This window comes from Eptesicus fuscus, chromosome 12 (genome assembly GCF_027574615.1).
Source record: "Eptesicus fuscus isolate TK198812 chromosome 12, DD_ASM_mEF_20220401, whole genome shotgun sequence".
NCBI classification, from domain to species: Eukaryota; Metazoa; Chordata; class Mammalia; order Chiroptera; family Vespertilionidae; genus Eptesicus; species Eptesicus fuscus.
The window spans coordinates 27,959,653-27,981,508 of record NC_072484.1 but is presented as its reverse complement, the minus strand read 5'-3'; the positions used below and the strand labels follow the sequence as shown (position 1 = coordinate 27,981,508).

The window sequence follows — 21,856 nt, the reverse complement described above, 5'->3', positions numbered from 1 at the left end:
GCGTCCCGTGACCGTACGTCACCACGCTGCCCCGCCCACCCCTGGGCGGGAGGTCCCAGGACTAATCGTGTGCCTAGTTCGCGCTAAGCCCGCCCTCCTTGGACACCCATTGGAGGGTGAGCGTGGGTGAGGGAGGGATAGGGACGCTGCGCCGTCGGGGGCGGGCGGAACGTCGCCTGGTAGGAGCGCCTTGTCACTGCGGAGTCTGAAGGCTGGACAAGTCCGGGCAGCACTGAGGCTCAGGCCCGGGGTCCACGAGCTCCAGTTTTGTGTTGCCTCCTCAGCCCCTGCTTCGGGGACAGAGAGTTGCCAGCCCCTGTCGGGAGGGAAAGACGCCTTGTAGCCTGAGGAAAACATTTGCTTTCAGTGTGCACTTTATTTTTGCTATCGTAGACGTGATGTGGTCCTAAAAGTCAAACGTTGTACGGTGTACAGTTATGATAACAAAATTCTCAGCTCCCACCACCATCTCTTTAAAATCCTTACACACACACCAGGCTCGTATCACAATCGTTTCTGTATACAGCTTTCTTAGCTGCTTTTTCTATAAATACACGTTTAAAAAAAAAAACCCACAAAACTGGGTTCATACCGTTAACACTTCTGCAATGTACTTAATAAAGTATATTTAATTTTATGCTACGAACATCTTTTTTATGAACACCTTTTAAAAAGGTGGAGAAACACAGGCATACCTCCGAGATAAGTGCGGTTCCTTCCATACCACGGCAAGAAAGCCAGAAAGGCAGTCAAGAGGGATACTTTTGCGGGTAGAGGGAGGGTTTTGCCACACCTGTGGAAGGCAATAAAGCGAATCGCAATATCTGTATCTTAGGTTTGCAACCTAATTGACCAATTTCTTGTAATTACAAACACCTTTGGGCACGTAGGTGGTTTTTCAAGATCAACTCCTTGAACTAGCGTTGCTGGGTGGAAGAGTATACACATTAAATATTTTATTATTGTTTTTTTTTAATCCTTATTGTTGGAAGTATTACATATGCCCCCCCCCCCCCCTTTTCCTCCCATTGACTCCCTACAGCCCTCTGCCCCAGGCCTTCACCACCCTATTGTCTGTTCATGGGTTATGCATATATGCATACAAGGTCCTTGGTTGATTACTCTCCCCCTCTCTTCCCCGCCTTCCCTCCCAGATTCCGCACTCTGTTCCATGCTTCAATGTCTCTGGATCTGGATTCACTCCGTTCATCAGTTTATTTTTATTTTGTTAGATTCCACATAAGAATGAGATCATATGACACTTGTCTTTCTCTGACTGACGTATTTCACTTAGCATGATACTCTCCAGGTCCCTCCATGCTGTCTGAAAGGTAAGAGATTCTTCTTTTTTTACTGCTGCATAGTATTCCATGGTATAAATGTACCACAGCTTTTTTATCCACACGGCTACTGATGGGCACTTGGGATGTTTCCAGATCTTAGCTATTGTAAATTGTGCTGCTATGAACATAGGGGTGCATACATTCTTTCTGACTGGTGTTTCAGGTTTTGTTTTGTTTTTAATTTAAATTCTTTATTGTTTAAATGTTTCAGGTTTCTTAGGATATATTCCTAGGAGTGGGATCACTGGGTCAAATGGCAGTTCCATATTTAATTTTTTGAGGAAACTCCATACTGTTTTCCATAATGGCTGCACAGTCAGCAGTGTACTCTCCACCAGCACTTGTCATTTGTTGACTTGTTGATGGTAGCCATTCAGACAGGTGTGAGGTGATACCTTATTGTCGTTTTAATTTGCATCTCTCTATGATCAGTGACTTTGAGCATTTTTTCAAATGTCTCTTGGCCATCTGCATGTTCACTTTGGAGAAGGGTCTATTTAGGTCCTTTGCCCATTTTTAAGTGGATTGTTTGTCTTCCTTTTTTTAAAAAAATATATTTTATTGATTTTTTTACAGAGAGGAAGAGAGAGGGATAGAGTTAGAAACATCGATGAAAGAGAAACATCAATCAGCTGCCTCTTGCACACCCCCTACTGGGGATGTGCCCGCAACCAAGGTACATGCCCTTGACCGGACTCAAACCTGGGACCCTTGAGTTCGCAGGCCGATGCTCTATCCACTAAGCCAAACCGGTTTCGGCGTTTGTCTTCCTTTTGTTAAACTGTATGAGTTCCTTATATTTTTGGATATTAAACCTTTATCAGATGTATCATTGCCAAATATGTTCTCCCATACAGTGGGCTCCCTTTTTGTTTTGTTGATGGTTTCTTTTGCTGTGCAGAAGCTTTCTATGTTGATGTAGTCCCATTTGTTTATCTTCTCCTTTGTTTCCTTTGCCCTAGGATATGTATCTGTAAACAAAATATTTGATTATTGTTGCTAAATTGACCTCTAAAGATTGCAATTTATATTCTAGCCAAGACTATGAGCATGCTCATTTCCCCTGATTTTTCCAACTATAGAAATTTTTATTTGTGTGAAAATTTCAATTTGCATATTTAAGAAGTGTTACACAAAAAATAAATAAATAAAAAGTGTTACAGGTTGGACATTTTTCATATGTATCTTGACCATTGCAAGTTTATATTTTTTCCATTAAAATGTCTTTTTCACATTGATTAAAAGGAGCACTTTTGTCCCCGCTGGTTTGGCTTAGTGGATAGTGTCGGCCTGCAGACTGGAGGGTCCCAGGTTCGATTCCAGTCAAGGGTACATGCCTGGGTTGTGGGCTCAGTCCAACGTGCAGAAGGCAGCCAATCAATGATTCCCTCTCATCATTGATGTTTCTATCTCTCCCTTCCTCTCTGAAATCAATAAAAATATATTTTAAAAAATAATAAAATGGTTGATTCAGTTAAGGAAAAAAAAATCATTGCCTCATTGTCATGAGCAAGGTGTAGTTTTTTGTTTTTTTTTAAAGGAGTAATTTATATGTTAACTAGAGGCCTGTTGCACGAAGATTCCTGCAATAGGCCTTCCTTCCCCTGGCTGCCGGCACTGGTTTTCCTCTGGCACCCGGGACCCAGGCCTTTGTTCTGGCTGCCGCCTTTCGCTCAGACCAGAGCCTTCAGTGTTTGCTCCGGCCAGAGGCTTCAGTCTTCTCTGCTCTGGCCGGAGCGCCACTCCTGTAGCTCCCTCTGTCCCCTGCCCTCCTCCTCATAGCAGGCGTCCTGCCCCGCCTGGCCACTCTGTGCCTGTGTATGCAAATTAACCTGCCATCTTTGTTGGGTTAATTTGCATACTCACTCCTGATTGGCTGGTGGGTGTTGTGGCGGTATGGTCAATTTGCATATTTCTCTTTTATTAGTGTAGATCATTTCCCCATTATATATATTCTTCCCCCAGCATCATTATTTCTTTTTCACTTTCATTATAGCATTTTTCTTTAGTTGCACTTGTGATTTTATCTTGGTCTGTAAAATTCCTTAGTTTTTTTTACTATGTGTCAAGGATGGGTTTAGCTTTACTTATCATGTTCAGAGAACTTTGAGTCCTGAATCAGAAGATTCATGTATTTCATTAAGTCCAGAATAATCTCAACCATATGGCTTCAAATATTACCTTTTCTACTCTATTCTCTTCCTTTGTTATTTCTATTAGATGCATCTATTTCACGGAATTTTAAAAATATATATCTTTATTGATTTCAGAGAGGAAGGGAGAGGGAGAGTTAGAAACATCAGTGATGAGAGAGAATCATTGATTGGCTGCCTCCTGCACGCCCCCTACTGGGATTGAGCCTGCAATGGAGGCATGTGCCCTTGACCAGAATCAAAGTCCACAGTCCAGTGCTCTATCCACTGAGCAATACCGGCTAGGGCAAGGGGGGGTGTTCCCGTTTTATTGAGGTATAATTGACATAATAGAACACAAAAGTCTTTGATATATCTGGAACATATTGAACAATGGTGAGAGTGGTGCAAAGTGATTTTGCAAACAAAGGCGGGGTGAAATCTTATAGGACTTTGCAAGCCCTCTGTAAATTCACGGGGAAGTTATCAAAAGAAGGTCTTTGACATGATCCAATATATGTTTTAAGATGATCACTTTAACATCTGGTAGTGGTGCTATTCCAATCAGTGAGAGAAAGAATGAATTAAGTAAATTATGACCAAACAATTGGTTAAACTTCTAGACTCTTCCTAGTAACTGTTCACTGACATAAATTCCAGGTAAAAATTTAAAATTTAAATAAATGTAAACCAAATAAGAAATGGAAAATTAGGCTCTGGAGGGGTGGCTCAGTTGGTTAGAGCAGTGGTTGGCAAACTCATTAGTCAACAGAGCCAAATATCAACAGTACAACGATTGAAATTCCTTTTGAGAGCCAAATTTTTTAAACTTAAACTTCTTCTAACGCCCCTTCTTCAAAATAGACTTGCCCAGGCTGTGGTATTTTGTGGAAGAGCCACACTCAAGGGGCCAAAGAGCCGCATGTGGCTCGCGAGCCACAGTTTGCCGACCACGGGATTAGAGCATCGTCCCAATACACCAGTGTTTCAGGTTTGATTAGGGAACATATAGGAATCAATCAATGAATGCATAAATAACTGGAACAAGAAATCAATGTTTCTCTCTCAAATCAATAAATTTAAAAAAGATTTGGGAAAGTATTTTAGTAAGTAATTATGAGATTTTGCTGTGGCTTCTAAACATATAAGGGGAAAAAAACCCCTATTAAAGCGTAAGTTTTAAAACTTCAGTATGCCTAAGAGCACTGTGTTGGTTCATATACTTGGTTTCCATGACACAGAACCCAATTCAAACTGACTCAGAGAAAAGGGGAATTAAAGCATGTAAACAAAAGCCAGAGGTGTTTGGCTTCCCATGTTCTCGTAAATGCATGAATAAAAATGGTTGGCCATATTAATAAAGAAATAGAAATTAAAGGGAGATAGCATTTTAACCTACCAAATTAATAAAAGTTGTGCTAACACCCACTTGTTAGGAAGGATTCAAGAAAGTGGGCACTTTCATGCATTAAAGATCTATATATAAAAGGCTAAATGACTGTCCGATTGTCCGGTACCTATGACGCCCACTGATCACCAGGGGGCAGACGCTCAATGCAGGAGCTGTTGACTTGCACCGAGGAACCAGAGAGGAGGGAGCCTGATTCCTCCTGGGGCTGCGTGATTCCACCTTCGGCCGTGGGTTATGTTGTTCCTGGGGCACTGCGGCCTGAATCTGGTTTACTGCACATTTGCATTTGCATTCCACACCCTGTACGACAGCAACTTTGCAGAGTGCCCTCTTGCACTCTGGGACCCCTCAGGGGATGTTGGAGAGGCAGTTTTGGCCTGATCCCCGCAGGCCAGGCCAAGGAACCCATTCTGCCGGAGGGACCCCTGCTCACTCCACAGACACCCTTTGAGCCATGGCGCCGCCCCAGGAATTCTAATTAATTTCCTTTCAATGTGCACAAATCCTTGCACCGGGCCACTAGTAGGAGCATAAATAGGCATAATTTTTCTGGTGGTAATTTGGAAATGTGTATGGAAAGCCTTAGAATGTTATTTATTCTTTGGCACAGAAAGTTAATCTCTAGGATTGTTTTCCTAAAGAAGTAATTAGAGGTACTTACCAAGATGAGGCATGTTTAAGAATGATTCTTACAGAGTTATGAATAATTCCCCTGAAATTGGAAATAACCTTGAGTTCTAATATGGTCTTTCTTAGGTAAATTATGATAAATCTGCAAGATGAATGGAATATAACCTTTCTTTTTTACTTATTGATTGATTTTTTAGAGAGAGGAATGGAGAGGGAGAAGAATATGGAGAGGGAGAGACATCGATTTGTTGTGCCACTTATTTATGCATTCACTGGTTGATTCTTGTATATGCCCTTTTGGGAACCTGCAACCTTGTCATATAGGGACAATGCTCTAACCAACTGAGCTACCTGGCCAGGGCCCCATATAGCCTTTCAAATACCATTTTTAAAGGGCATTTAATGATAAAAAGAAAAGTTAGATTATGAAACAGTACAAACAATAGTATTCTAATTTTCTAAAATTCTTTTATCTGGGTACACAGAAAATAGGATGAAAAGACAAGAATATAAATATTAGGGAATGGGGGATATAGAACAGGGTATGGGGGGATAAATGGTGATGGAAGGAGACTTCACTTGGGGTGGTGAACACACAATACAATATGTATTATAGAATTGTACATCTGAAACCTATATAATTTTATTAACAGACTAGAGGCCCAGTGCATGAAATTCATGCACTTGGGAGGGGGTGTCTCTCAGCCCAGCCTGTGCCCTCTCACAGTCTGGGACCCCTCAGGGGATGTCCCCAAGGGGATCTGGCCTAAGCCGGCAGTCAGACATCCCTCTCGCAGTCCGGGACCCCTTGCTCCTTACTGCCCCCTGCAGCAGAGGCGGAAGAGGCTCCTGCCACCACCGCTGTGCTCACCAGCAGTGAGCCCGGCTTCTGACTGAGCGGCGCTTCCCCTGTGGGAGCACACTGACCACCAGGGAGCAGGTCCTGCGTTGACTGTCTGCCCCCTGGTGGTCAGTGCCAATCATAGTGACCAGTTGTTCCGCTGTTCAGTCGATTTGCATATATTAGAGTTTTATTATATAGGACTAGAGGCCCAATGCAGGAAATTCGTGCAAGAGTAGGCCTTTGCAGCCATGGCTGCCTGGGTCCCTCCCTTGGGCGGGTGCAGCCCTGGCTTTGTCCGGGAAGTGTGGCGGGTGCAGCCCCAGCTTCGTCGCAGAAGGATGTCCAGTCTAATTAGCATATTACACTTTTATTATTATAGATGTTGCCTCAATAAACTTAATAAAAAAGTTAAAAAAAAGAATATAAATATTAACAGTAATTATCTGTGGCTGTACCACAAATGATTTTAATACTTTCCATTGTACTTTTTTGCATTTTCTACAGTGTCTTCATCAACCATACATTGTTGCTCAGAATGTGTTAATGAATATTGGGAAAAAAGAAACTATTTTATATAAATTCTGACAAATTTCTTTACAAGGTAATACCATGTATTAGAGTGATTTTCAATTCAATCCTGGCTGCAATTAGACTCACCTTGGGATTTTAACAATAACAAAAATCTATTTCTATTTCCTCTTAGGTGCTTTCCAGAGATTGTTATGTAGCTCAGTTGGTGGGCCCTCTGTTAGTATTTTTGAGAAGATCGCCAGTTAATTCTAATGAATAATCAAGACTAAAAATTACTGTTTCAGCATGTGTGGTCAGTAAGATGAATGATTGTGCTGAAAGCCACCTGCCCCCACCATGCAGACCAGTTGTTTGAAAAAGTAAGACCAAAGGTTTGTCAGAGGAAACTGACATTATAGTTTACGTGGACTGTCTAATAATCTAATAGGTCTGTAAGTTTGTGGGTGTGCAGGATTTGCATTATTTTAAAAATATATATTTTGATTGATTTTAGAAAGGAAGGGAAAGGGAGAGAGAGATAGAAACGTCAATGATGAGAGAGAATCACTGATTGGCTGCCTCCTGCATGCCCCCCGCTGGGGATTGAGCCCACAACCTGGATATGTGCCCTTAACCAGAATCGAACCTGGGACCCTTCAGTCCACAGGCAACACTCTATTCACTGAGCCAAACTGGGTAGGTCAGGATTTGCATTCTTTTTTTTTTTTAAAAATATATTTTATTGATTTTTTTACAGAGAGGAAGGGAGAGAGAGAGAGTTAGAAACATCGATGAGAGAGATCAGCTGCCTCCAGCACACCCCCTACTGGGGATGTGCCCTCAACCAAGGTACATACCCTTGACCGGAATCGAACCTGGGACCCTTGAGTCCGCAGGCCGACACTCTATCCACTGAGCCAAACCGGTTAGGGCAGGATTTGCATTCTTGAAACTTTAAGAAGTTTGTCAATTCTGAATAGCCCATTCTCAATTCCATTTTTGCATGTCATCTCATTAAACAATTAATGAGGTTTTAGCTGAGATCACTTATCAAACTAAGAACTAGAAAGGTAATATGAAAAGCAGGATAAAGAGCAAATAAAGCCTGTTTTTGTTTATTGATGATTCTTTAAACAATAAATTGTTTATTGACAATTCTTCCCCTCTAAGAGAGGAAAAATACTACTCAGGGAACTGAATAATTTTCTTGCCACTTGTACCAATGCAGTTTTTAAAAAAATATATTTTATTGATTTTTTACAGAGAGGAGGGGAGAGGGATAGAGAATAAGAAACATCAATGAGAGAGAAACATCGATCAGCTGCCTCCTGCACACTCCCCACTGGGGATATGCCCGCAACCAAGGTACATGCTCTTGACCGGAATCGAACCTGGGACCCTTCAGTCCATAGGCTGACGCTCTATCCACTGAGCCAAACCGGTTCGGGCCCAATGCAGCTTTTAAATATCAAGAAAGGGGGAGGTATTTTTATTATAGAATAATAATTATAGCAACAGCTGCCACTCATGCTGAGCTCACAGTCAGCTTGCACATTCTGGGAGATGAAGAATCTCATGCTAGTTAGCTCTATTAATCAAAATAACATCTCAAAATAATGGAACTAACCAAGGAGTGCAATGAAATTTCTATATATAAGATATGCCACAAACCTGGAAGAAATGACCCTAAAAGAAAGTGCTAATATGAGGAAAAGAAAAGAAAAATCAGGGATAGAGGAGTAGATGGAAGGTAATGTAAAGGAACAAAATTCTTCTTTGGTCTGCACGTGGGGGTGATTTTTATTTCTTTCTACAGTTGATGGGTAAGCCCTAAAGCTGACCTAAAGGTCTACTGGCATGACTTCCAGAAGTCTGAGTACCTGACCCCTCTTCTCCACAGCACTGACTTCAAGAATCTACGTGGTCTGAGTTCAGTTAGCCTGATGGGCTGAGTGTTATGGATGAGAAATTTCTTCAGGCCAAACTGTAGGGGGTTATCTACTTTAGTAATCATACTGAAACTCTGATCTAAGTAAACTGGTTCTCCAACCTCCTTTGTATTAGGTTGGGTTTGAAAAGGAACAGCTGAGCTTCTGGAAGAACTGATGTGATGTTTATTCACTCAGATGTGACCTCTCACGATTATGTACCCTAAAGGTGAGGATCTGGACACCAGCACCTTCACCTGTCTCAAGAGGATGACCTTTGTGGCACTCTCTGCATTCATGTCCTTCTAGGTTTTTTAGGTAATAAACCTTACTTAATTTACTCAAGAAGTGACCACTGAAGAGTCAAAACGGTGATCACATAGTTCTCAACCGATTAGGAATTTTAAAATTAGCATCAGCATGTTATTTACTTTTACAAATAACATGAAAACAAAAGACAAAAGAAAACACAAAAGCAAAGCTTTATGTAAATAATTTACAGAGATAATAAACTGAAGGGAGTGGTCTGTTTCTCCAAATAAACCCAAACAAGTATTTGTGCAATGTTGTTAATACGAAAGAAAACAAAATCTGTGTTCAGTGTTCTTCCACATTCATTTTACTGTCACCGTGAAGTACTATTACAGGAACTTGGAAATATACTCTTACAGAAATCTAGAATTCTATTTTCCCCAAACCCCACAGTTCAGATCAAAATTGCTTATATGAAACGGTAATTCTTTTGTGTGCAAGCTTCTTTCCTTGTTAAATTACAATATGCTTAAGGACATAGACCTCATTTTATGCTTGTTTTACGTCACTTACAAGACAGTGAATGAGGACCACTAAAGGCGATGCTTAAGTAACATAGGTTAGTATGGGCTTTGGTAAGAATCAGATCTGGCCCTAGCAGGTTTGGCTTAGTGGATATAGCATTGGCTTGAGGACCAAAGAGTCCTGGTTTCTATTCTGGTCAAGGGCACATGCCTGGGTTTCGGGCTCAATCCCCAGTGGGGGGTGTGCAGGAGGCAGCCAATCAAGTGATTCTCTCTCATCATTGATGTTTCCCTCTCTCTCACTCTCCCTTCCTCTCTGAAATCAATAACAGATCTGTGTTCTAATTCTTAGTGGACACTTTCTAGCTGTGAAACCTTGGTTAAATCATGTTCCTTTAGGAGAAAATTGAAACCCTTCCAACAAATACTTAGGCTGTGTCAAGTACATAAGGGATTTGGCTGTAAACAAAGTTGGCAGTATTACTGACCAAAAAAGGACCAGAAGACAGAAATTTGAAAATCCGAGGAAGATCTCTGCCAAGCTTTGTGCATATTAAATGAGATAGACTTAAGCTATTTACTTGGTTCATTGCCTAGCACATAATTAACGCTCAGTAAGTACTAGAGTAAGGTGACCAGATTTTAACATTGGTAAAGCGGGACACCATTGACAGGGCGGGGGGGGGGGGGGGGGGGTTCTTGATGAAAAATTTGGTCTATATGGAGCAACAAAAATTTTCATAGAACACAAAAATAGTATTGTAATATATATTTTTAAATTTCAACATAAGTACAATTTACAAATATAAATAAAAATTATGTATAGTATTATTTTATTCTTTGACATATTTCTCATTTGAGTGAATTTTTTTTAGTAGATTGCTGTCATTGTTTAAAAGGTCATGAATTTGCTGTAACGTAAGTCGTAAGTGTCACTTTCAAGGCCGGCACTAGACTTTTTGCCGCCACTATAAAATATAAATAATACGAGTACTGTCTGCTAAATTCAAGAAAATTTATGTATTTATGAAATAAATAAATTACCTAAATTATCTGAATAGCTGATTTGTAATGACATCACTTGTTTAACTAGCTTACTAGCACGCAGTAAAATGTGTATCGTCTGAGAGAGTTACAAAATGTTTTCGTCGTTGCCAATCCCCAAAAATGCCATTGTTCATTAAGTCCAAACAATGGTGGTCGAATTCTAACAACTGATCAACAATGCGAACTTTGATAAGCAGTTCTCGATAATCAGTTCTCAACAATTATTTGTTATTATTAAAGTTTAACATTATAAAATTAACAAAAATAATATAAAACTCATATCCTGGCTAAATAGCCACATGGCCGCCGAAAACCGTATATTCCCTTCCCGTTCTCCCGCCGTTCCCCAGCGTGTCGTGCATTCTTTCCAAAAATCGGGACTTTTTTAAAACGCCGCGGGACGCGGGACAAATTGTTAAAAATCGGGACTGTCCCGCCAAAAGCGGGATGTCTGGTCACCTTATACTAGAGGCAACTTTGCAAAACAATGCAGACTGAAGTTTGGGTTTCACCTCCTTATCACGTGACGACCGCCTCTTCCACAGTGGGCTCCCCTGGCCTTTTCACTCAGGACTTAACGAGCGTCTACAAGCGGGACAGAAAAGCCCTAGCTACTTAGGACACAAAGCCCAGAGCGGCCCCTGGGTTGCCGCCTCTCACCTCCAGCACCCCGTTACCTCTAGGAGCTAGGGTGCCAGCGCCGGCCCTCCGCGGCCTGGCGGGAGCTCTCATTGGCTAGTCTTCCTCGGAAACTCACGCCTTTCCCCGCCCCCTCACGTTGCTGCCCAATGCACGCCTTTCTACCCCGCCCCTCCCTCACTGCCCAGCCTCCCCGGCGGGTTCGCGCCATTGGTGGATGTCCCTGCGCGCGTGCGCGCTTGCTCCCGGGCCCTGGCCCGAGGAGCGAGCGGGGCGGGGCGGGAGGAGGCCCACTGAGCTCCGCCCCGGTGAAAGGGCGGTGGCGCCGCTGGGCGGGGCCGAGGTCAAGGGCTGGCGGCCCGGCTGCTCTGGGGCCTGTGAGCTGTTGCGGTGCTGTGTGCTGCTGAGGCGGAGCGGGCTCAGCCGAGCGCAGTCCGCGCACGCCCGCGCCCGCGCCCGCGCCCGCGCTGAGCTTCCCGCTCGGGCGGCTGCGCTGCTTGTCCGCGGCGACGTCGCCCCGAGTCTCCAGCATGAACGAGCTGAGGCTTAGGGCGGTCCGCGACCCGGACGCACCGCCGGTGGAGAAGGTAAAGGCGGCATCCGGCTGGGCGCGGTCAGGGCAGCGGCTCCTGCCGGAGGTCCGCGGGTGGCACGCGCAAGAGGGGTGGTCCAGCTCCTTGACTCTTTGTGGCGGCGGCCGGCGGCCCCGGGCCTTGGCAGCGCGAGGGTCCTTGGCTGCGGGATCCCCGAGGAGCGCGTCAGGGGTCAGCAAGTCGGGGTTCCCGGAACACGGCTCTGGGGTCCGATTGGGGGTGGTATCTCCCCGGCGCAAGAAGGAGCGCGCGGGAGGTTGCGCACCGCCGCCTGCCTCCCAGGGCTGGTTGGGGGTGCCCCTCCAGTCCCTCACATCCTGAGGTCTTCCTGGGGGTGAAGATTTCGAGACCCCCCCTTAACGCCTTCTCGGGCAGGCGACTCTACTCCTCTGTGCCCGACTGAGGCTCTTCCGCACCCCTCTAAATTTTGGGGGTGGTGGTATCAAGACAAGGCCCTGGGATTTGCCTCTAAGGACATTTAAATCCCTTGAAAGTGAAATCCATTGGCTCGCTTGCTTTTTTCTCGATTCCTTTATTCTAATGCTAACCGTGTCGAGTCTCACTCGACATCCGAGTGCAAAAGGTTAAGCAGAGAGGTCTCTTGACTCACGCAGTCAGCAGGTGTTGGAAAGTCTACTCCCAATAGAGGGGCTTGCTCCCTGCTTTACGTGTGGACATTGATGGGGTACAGGAGGGTAAAAAAAGAGACCATCTTGGCGGGGATGCAGCTGGTTGGGGGGTGAGGGATGAGGGGAGTAGACTGTTTTCATTGAAGTGAAAGGGTTGTGTAGGGGAGTTGAGGAAGGTAAAGGGGGTGTGGTTGTGATGCTGTGGATGTTGAATGACAGCATATGGGTTGGGACTTCATGGTGGTATTTCGAGCAGTGCTTGGTTTTGAGCACTGGAGTTGCCAGCGGTGTGTAGAATGGGCTGAGGGAACCTGCACCAGGATGAAAGAGAATGGTTGACTTGGGGGTTGCTAGTGGGTGACCTGCAAATGTTTTCTTTGGTCCAGGTGTTCCTTTAAATTAAAACAAGAAGACTTGCCCTGGGGCGGGGTAGCTCCGTTGGTTAGAGCGTAGTCCCCTGGAGTTCTATCCCTCTCCAGGGCACACACAGGAATCAACCAATGAATGCATAAATAAGTGGAACAACAAATTCTCTCTCTTTCTCTCTCATCAATAACGATCTGAATTTCTTGCTTATGTTGCATAATTGGAAGATCCTCCATCTTGTTCCCACCTGATGAACATTTGGCTGGAGCTGAGGAGCAGTGGTTTCCACCAATCCCTGTTGCAGTATACCAGGCCAACAGCACCCACTTATGTAGCTTGCAGGTTTTGATCACTGGAGGGAAGGGGATATTAGGGAGACATTAGGAAGGCAGATTTGGTGATAGGGTGCAAACAGAGTAGTCTTACCAGGAGGGATGTCTTAGGTGAAAGAATGCTTAGGGTTTTAAACAACTCTTGTTGCTTTTGACAGAGGATCATCCAAGGAGGACACTCCATATTGATTTTTAGAATAAAATTTGGAGAAAATTTAGGGCTTCTGTGTAAGTTTAGGAGTTACTTGCAGAGACAAGGTACTTTGAAATCTCTAATTTTCCTATTAAATACCCTGGTTGGGCCTGGAAGAACTCTATTCCCACCCTGTATACTAGTTGGAGGCTATGTAGCCCTGCTTAAGGGTGACAGGGTCAGACTTATTAATGGCACTTTGTGGGCCTTGAAGGTGTGAGAAGAGGGAGAAAAAACAAGGCATGAGAACTAGTGTGCTATATTTTTTAAAAGCTATTTGTAGCCCTCGCTGGTTTAGCTCAGTGGAAAGAGCGTCAGCCTGCGGATGGAAGAGTCCCTGGTTCGATTATGGTCAAGGGCACATGCCTGGGTTGCGGGCTTGATCTCCAGTAGGGGACGTGCAGGAGGCAGCCAATCAATGATTCTCTCTCATCATTGATGTTTCTATCTCTTTCCCTCTCCCTTCCTCTCTGAAATCAATAACGATATATATATTTTAAAAAAGCTATTTGTAATAATTAGACATATTTGCTGATAAAAATAAAACAAAACTTCCCCCTCCCCTTCTGCCTCCCCCACACACTGGATTACAAGGTGAAACCAAAGTTCCTATCCTCCCCACCCAAAACTCCTTGGATCCATCTTCCAGAGAAAAAGTGCTGGCCAATGACACCCCAATAAATTCAATAAAGTAAAAAACAAAAACCCACAAAAACCAAAAAGCCCCACAAAAATCTCTTAACAAGAAAAGACTTTCTCATCCATGTTTTAGGTAGGGAGGACATGAGGAGCTGTCCAGCTAAATGTGCCTTAATTTTTTACAACTGCACTTAAACCACTTATACAATGACAGAATGCCTGGGGTTGTGAGGTCCACTAAGCGCATGTTGCTTCCTAAAGTACAGCAGCTACTGTATTCTGTTAAAAGCCTGATGTAGTCCATTAGCTCAGAACAAGGCAAACAGTCCCTCATCCCATCACTGCCTGAATTTCTTGCTTATATTAGACTAATCTTAGATAATTGGAAGGTCTCATAACAGTCTGAATTTCTTGCTTATATTTGCCTTTGTTGAATATATATTGTAGAGTTTTAAAAAATATTGATTTATTTCATTTCATAGGTTTCAAAACCTTCCATGCTTTTTGGTCTTATCAGTAATCTGTTTTTAAAATTAAAATTACTTATTTATTTGGGGGAGAGAGAGAGAGAGAGAGAGAGAGAGAGAGAGAGAGAGAGAGAGAATGAAAGAGAAAGAAAGAGAAAGAACTGCTCCACTCACACATGCATTCATTGGCTGCTTCCTGAATGTGCCCCAACTAGCGATTGAACCTGCAACCTTAGAGTATCAGGAAGATGCTCTTAACCAACTGAGCTACCCGTCCAGGGCTTGCCCATATTCTTGTTAGAACTTAAGAAAATTAGAAATAACTAAAAAAAGAGATCTCTTTAGGGAAATGAATTGTGAAATGGGAACTTGCTTATTTCATAGGAAAATTCAGAAAACAATATCAGATCAATTTATTAAAAGAACTGTTGAAAGATTCTTTAAAATGTTACAGTTGCTTAACCGCTATGGCAAAATTGTCTTGTAAATAAGCACACAATCATTAGTTTCAAAATAATCTGGAGAATGTGTTTATTATAAAAGTTAGAGATATTTTGTTATATTTAGCATCAGAATGGAATTTTCAGAGCCTGTTGCTAATAAAGGAAATGTTTTTCTCTGGGAACCATGCTTATAATTTTAAAGTTCCAAAGCACAGTATTGTTGCCAAACTAAGAAACTTGGAATTTAAACTTTGGGAATGATTCTCTTCCTTTCCAACCATGTTTTTACAATGTAGTTTAGGAAAGAAGAGGATGAAGCCTGGGCCAAAAGATTGGCATCTTAAAATTTATGATTGGGTTGGCATTTCAGGAGTCTTTGTTTTAGAGGTTAGAGTGAAGGTTTGCGGTTTTCTGCTGTACTCTAATTTAAATGCTGGAGTGTTATTTAAATTAGAGCTCTACTCCTTTCCAGGCTTCCTGTCTAGATTGATGCAACCAGTATCAGGAGGAAATAGTGACATTATTTAGAAGAGGGAGTTTAAATTTTAACTGAAGACAGTGGTTTAAAGCTGGGCTTAGGAGTCAGATTCATCTTGAGCCTGGGTTCTGCACCCTACGAAATGTATAACTAAGCAAATCACTTGTATAAAAGCCTCAATTTGTCCATCTCTAAAATAGGGCAATAAAACAGCATGTGCATCAGAGGCCATTCATGTGGATTAAATGAGTATGCATGTTACATAGGTAGGGCAGGAAGAGTCACATTGTAATAATATTTTAGTTATTGTTTCTGGTTGAAACATGGTTTTACAGAAAAAAACTTTAATATTCACCTTCCACTCTTGGAAGATGATTAAACCTTTGAGTTATACATGTTTGGAGTAGTCTTTTCCTATTCATCACCTTTTAAGGAAAGTGTTATGGACAGAGCTTGGCCTTCTTTTCAGTTCATTTTCTTGCTGAGGTTTTCAGTGCTCAGAATCACAGTCAAGCTTTAGCTGTAGAAGGAACATCGTTGTATACAATTATCTTTCCTTCAGCACAAGCTAATATATTGTAGGATAGTGTTGAATAATTAGAAGTGGGTTTTCTGATAGACTTTTAAGAGTGAACTACTAAAATAATAAGATCTTATTTTAAGAACTATAACTACTTCAGATATAGAAGAAATGCTTTGTTTAAAAATTTTTTCTTCATTAAGAAGTACTTTGGTATTGAAAAATCAGTGAATCTTAACTTTGGTTCTCAGCCTTAAAAATAGGGAGAAATGGTGAAAGATTGATTTGTCATATACCCACCATTTTAAGTTTCTTAATTTATGTTGATCAACAGTATAATTTTATTTTAAAATTCAATTACTTCCCAATTCATGAGTATTTAAAATAGTTTTTATTTTAAAAATATATTTTTATTGATTTTAGAGAAGAAGGGAGAGGGAAGGGAGAGAGAGGGATAGAAACATCAATGATGAGAGAGAATCATTGATCGGCTGCCTCCTGCACATCCTCCACTGGGGATCGAGCCTGCAACCCAGGCATGTACCCTTGACTGGAATTGAACCTGGGACCCTTCAGTCTGCAGGCCGACGCTCTATTTACTGAGCCAAACCAGCTAAGGCTAAAATTGTTTTTTAAAGCTAATTTTGTTTAAAATGTTTGTGTGCATGTGTGCACAAATATGTGATTTTTTTTTTCTTAGAATAATTCATGTCTTTTAAAAATGTTAAATTGCTCTTATCAGATGTTAGAACTTGAAGGGGATCCTAGAGGTTATTTTATAAAAGTGGATATCATAGCCCAGAGAGTTTACTTACTTAAGGTCACACAGTTGGTTAGGTGCAGAATGGTTAATTGTATGAAGCTTTTTAAATTCTCTCTTTTTCTTTTCCTCATTATGTCTGCAACATAATGAGGAAAAAAAGAGAGAATTTAAAAAACTTCATACAATTAACCATTTCAAGGGCACATAATTAGTTTACAGATTTTAAAAGCTTCTGCATTGATTGACTTTGATAGAAAAAATGCCCCAAAAGAACAACAACAACAACAACAACAAAAAGCCCAAATGTCATCTGTTTTTCTTATGTGGCTACAAAAATAAAAAAATAGCAAAATAAATCTTTCAAAATGTCAAAATATACTCTCAGATAGTCAATGTGGAGATTCTGAGAAACAGTTTGTTCTTTTGGTAGAACAGTTGGTTAGGTCCAGTTTTCCCAGTTATTGGGTGACTGGTGATTATCTATTTTGAAGCCCATTTCTGAGAGCAGCCTCTGGGGTATCCTTGAAAGGAACTCCCAGGGCGGTACTCTGAGCTGTGTGAGGTTGCTCAGAATAAATGCTTTCTGGTTGACGACTCTTAGTGTCAGAACTGTTTGTTCTAGCAATAATCATTCAGTATTCAACACACCTTTTCCTTGGGACATTCACAGAATCCAGTGTGCTGTATGCAATCTCTGTTAGCTCAGGGGACTTGGGGATGGCTGGTGTTTGTGTTCATGAGGAAAATGTCCAGGATTTTGGCTCCAAATAATCCTTTTTTTCTCCTCTGATTTGAAGAAATCTATAACTTGAATGCATCTGGGGACTCTTTGAAATGAATCTTGTAACTAATTTTGCAGTGCAAATAATCATCCTTTAAGCCATTTGGGAAAATGTAAGTGTCAATATTTCTGATTTGCGTCCTCTTCCAACCTGTACCATGTGCTGTAACACCCTGGCTTTCCTGCTTGGCACTGGAGGCTGCTGGGGGTGAGAAAGCACAGCCTTCCCTGTATCGTGCTCCTCTGGTTTGGAAAGCGGACAGAGAGACCCTGACACTTGATTAGTATCAATTTTGCTAGGGTCTTGTTGGAAAAATACTAATTTATTACTGGCACTGGGCAGAGTTTTTGCCTTCCATACCTTGCCCCGTGTTGAGTGCCTGGTTGGGATGGTGGAACGGTGCCAGCGAGGGCAGACCTGATCCCCATTAGGCAGCTCATCCTGCCAGTCCCTGATCTTTGTTCTCATGCTGTTTGCCCCAACAGTGGACATGGCATAGGGCCCACTAAGTTGAGTGACCTTTTAAGGAAAGTTAAACTTTATTATGTTATTTTGACTGAGTAATACATGGTTCCAAATTTTTTTAAAAAAATTATTTTATTTTTTTAAATATATTTTATTGATTTTTTACAGAGAGGAAGAGAGAGGGATAGAGAGTCAGAAACATCGATGAGAGAGAAACATCCATCAGCCGCCTCCTGCACCCCCCCCTCCCCCCGCCACCGGGGATGTGCCCGCAACCAAGGTACATGCCCTTGACCGGAATCGAACCCGGGACCCTTGAGTCCGCAGGCCGACGCTCTATCCACTGAGCCAAACCGGCCTCGGCCATGGTTCAGAATTTGATAGGTTGCAAAGAGTGCACTGTGAACACCTCCTTCCTTCCTACCTAGTTCTCCGCAGATGCAGCCCCTCATTCCAGGTTGTGGTGTTTATGAGCCGTTGCTGTCTGGATGGAAGGACCTGACCTGTCCTTCTGAAATCAGATGTCCTTTTTCTAAAAATAACACCCCCCCCCCCAATTTTTAATTGAGGGAGAGGGAGAGGGGAGAGGGGAGAGGGAGAAACATTGATGTGAGAGAGAAACATTGATTGGTTGCTTCCTGTATGTGCCCCTATTGGGGATTGAATCTGCAACCTAGATATGTGCCCTGACTGGAATCTAACCCACATCCTTTTGGTGAATGGGATGACGCTCCAACCAATGGAGCCACCCAGCCAGGGCCAGATGTCCTTTTGATTTGTTTACCTTTGTATGGAATCACCACAGGGCCAGCTGGGGCTTCTCTGTGAAGACTTTGCTTTTTTTTTTTTTTTAAATCCTTACCCGGATTTTTTTTTAAGAGGGAGGGAGGGAGGGAGGGAGGGAGGAAGGAAGGAAGAGAGAGAGAGAGAAACATTGATGTGAGAAACATCGATTGGCCGCCTCCCATAGACTGGGTATGGAACTTGCAACCTAGGTATGTGCTTTAACCGGGAATTGAACCTGCAATCCTTTGGTGTTGGGGATGATGTTCCAACCAACGGAGCCACCCCTGGCTAGACTTCGTATTTTTGAAAGAGCCATTGAGACCTGGGATTTACTGGTAACATTGTCTGTTCCTGGGTTTCTTTTTTTTTTTTTTTTAAATATATTTTATTGATTTTTCACAGAGAGGAAGAGAGAGGGATAGAGAGTTAGAAACATCGATGATAGAGAAACATCGATCAGCTGCCTCTTGCACAATCAGCTGCCTCTTGCGGGGATGTGCCCGCAACCAAGGTACATGCCCTTGACCGGAATCGAACCTGGGACCTTCCAGTCCGCAGGCCGACACTCTATCCACTGAGCCAAACCGGTTTTGTCTGTTCCTGGGTTTCTTATGTGAGGACCCTGGATCCCCCTCAGTGGGCCACTCTCAGAGCCTCTTCTCCACATCTATGTCTTCCTAGTTCTGTGGTTTCCGTGGTCTATAGAACACTCCTTGGTGCATGCCCTCAGTCAGTGTAAACTTACTTTGTCTCAAGTCTGACTTCTCTCATTCTAGACATTGACCCTCCTCTTTCTATCTCCTCTGCAAGTAGAATCAGATCTCTGAGTTTCTGCAGCTTGAAATCTGTTAGTCTCAGTGTTTCTGCTCCCTCACCCAGTCCCTGCCATAGGTTATCTGGATTCCTTATCTGTTGCTCCAGAGTATTTCCAGTAGTTCAGGAATTGATGCCTGCACTGTTGCAAACCCTTCTAATTGAACTTCCTCCCTTCAGAATTTGTTCTCAGCCTCTTCTAGTCCATCTGTCCCTCTTAAATTTGGCCCTTTATAGTCTTCCTCTCTCTCTCTCTCTTTTTTTAAAATAAGTTTTTATTGATTTCAGAGAGAGAGGGAGAGGGAGAGGGAGAGAGGGAGAGAGAGAGAGAGAGAGAGAGAGAGAGAGAGAGAGAGAGAGAGAGAGAAACATCAATGATGATAGAGAATCATTGGTCGGCTGCCTCCTGCATGCCCCACCCTGGTGATTGAGCGCCCAACCCGGCCTGTGCCCTGACCAGGAATTGAATCTCAACCTCCTGGTTCATAAGTTGATGCTCAACCACAGAGCCACGCCAGCCGGGCATGTCATTGATGTTTCTATCTCTCTCTCTCTCCCTCTCCCCCCTCTCCCTTCCTCTCTGAAATCAATAAAAAATATATTTAAAAAAAAGAGTATAAAGAAGTCCTGAGATTTAAAAAAAAAAGAAAATCAAGAACTGTTGCTTTTTATTTTTAAATTTCTTTATTGATTAAGGTGTCACATATTTGTCCTCATCCCCCCATTCCCATCCCACACCCCTCCCCACGGATGCCCCAACCCCCTGTTGATCTTAATCATTGGTTAGGCTCGTATGCATGCACACAAGTCCTTTGGTTGATCTCTCCCCCCTCTCCCCACCCTCCCCTACCCTCCCTCTGGGGCCTGATAGTCCGATCGATGCCTCCTTGTTTCTGGTTCTGTTCTTGTTCATCAGTCTATGTTGTTCATCATTTCCCCTAGATGAGCTAGATCATGTGTCACTAGAAATATACTTATAAGAACCGAATGTGAGACGAGCAATAATAGTTATGCTGACAGACAAATGAATCAGTCTGTAGTAAGTTTCTTTCTGGACCAACAGTTCTTTTGAGACCCAATTTCAATGTCCACCAGTTCCTTATGTGTACATGTCGGCACTGACTTTTCAGCTCTGGATGGTGGACAAATGGTGGTAATGCAGGTCCGACTCTCTCTGGTTTGGTCTCGGCCGGACCCAGAGGCACGGCTTCACCTGGACTCAGGGGCGCGTGGCCTCACCCAGACCCAGGGGCGTGTGGCCTCACCCGGACCCAGGTGCGCGCGGCCTCACCCGGACCCGGGACCCAGCCTCACCCGGATCCAGGGGCACACGGCCTCACCTGGACCTGGGATCTAGCCTCACCCGTACCCAGGGGCGCGTGGCCTCACCCGGATCCAGGGGCACACGGCCTCACCCGGACCCGGGACCCAGCCTCTCCCGGATCCAGGGGCACGCGGCCTCACCCGGACCCGGGATCCAGCTTCACCCGGACCCAGGGGCAAGAACTGTTGCTTTAAAGAATTGTATTTCTCACCAAGGAAGAGAAGGGTTGAAGAAGTCAATAGTAATGGGTGTGGACTAGGTGAGTGTTGAGTAGGGTGACACTCTTTTGCCCTGAATTGTCCCAGTTTGGAGGATACATTATGTGGTCACCCTAATGATGGGGTCCATATTAGGAATACTCTTGTATAGTTTCATCAAAATCTAACATCCTGTGGTGGATTGTCAGACTCGCTGAGTCACATTTATTTTGATGGTGGTATAGAGCTTCCTGAACTGGCAAGCTTTCACAGTTTGATATCCAGCAATCACCTCCTTGGGCCTGGTGACCATGTACTAAAAGGGTTACTTGTCACCCCTGTTCTATCCAAGTACAGTTGTGGGAGAGGGACAGTAGGAGCGGGGGCAAGATAACCCAAATTAACTTTCCCATTCAGACAAGGAAGAATGGGAGAGACACACAGCAGTGTCTTGGCTCATCTCTCTCCTGACTGCTCTCTACCCTAAACAAAAAGTCTACTAGGTATTTCATTATCAAAAAGGATTTTTTTCGGGCAAATTAAAGGATTGCAATCTGGTACCTGCAGCCATGGTGTGTCATCTTCTTTAAAGAGGGGGAAAGAAAGTTAAAGGGAGGGGCTATTATAACCATAGAGGTGTTCCTATCATGCTTTCTTGACTGACATAGAGTGTGGGAGCCCCTACAGGTCCTCCTGATTCCTGTCTTGGTTAAGGTCTCTGTCATAAATTTTGACACTGGGAATTTGACAGACCTCTGTGTGCTTAGATGTCTTATTGTCTGATCGACTTCAGTTTAGGTTGAGTA

General features: G+C 43.2%; 1 protein-coding gene across 1 annotated transcript in view; it reads left to right on the top strand.

Annotated features, from left to right (window-relative positions):
* Positions 1-11,707: 11,707 nt before the first annotated feature.
* The window catches only part of CDS2 (CDP-diacylglycerol synthase 2), a 47,542-nt gene continuing 37,393 nt past the window's right edge, over positions 11,708-21,856 (top strand). The window contains exon 1 of the mRNA XM_008141066.3: positions 11,708-11,847. Coding sequence (XP_008139288.2) covers positions 11,791-11,847 — 57 coding nt within the window. The 5' untranslated portion in view covers positions 11,708-11,790. The remainder of the gene's footprint in view (positions 11,848-21,856) is intronic.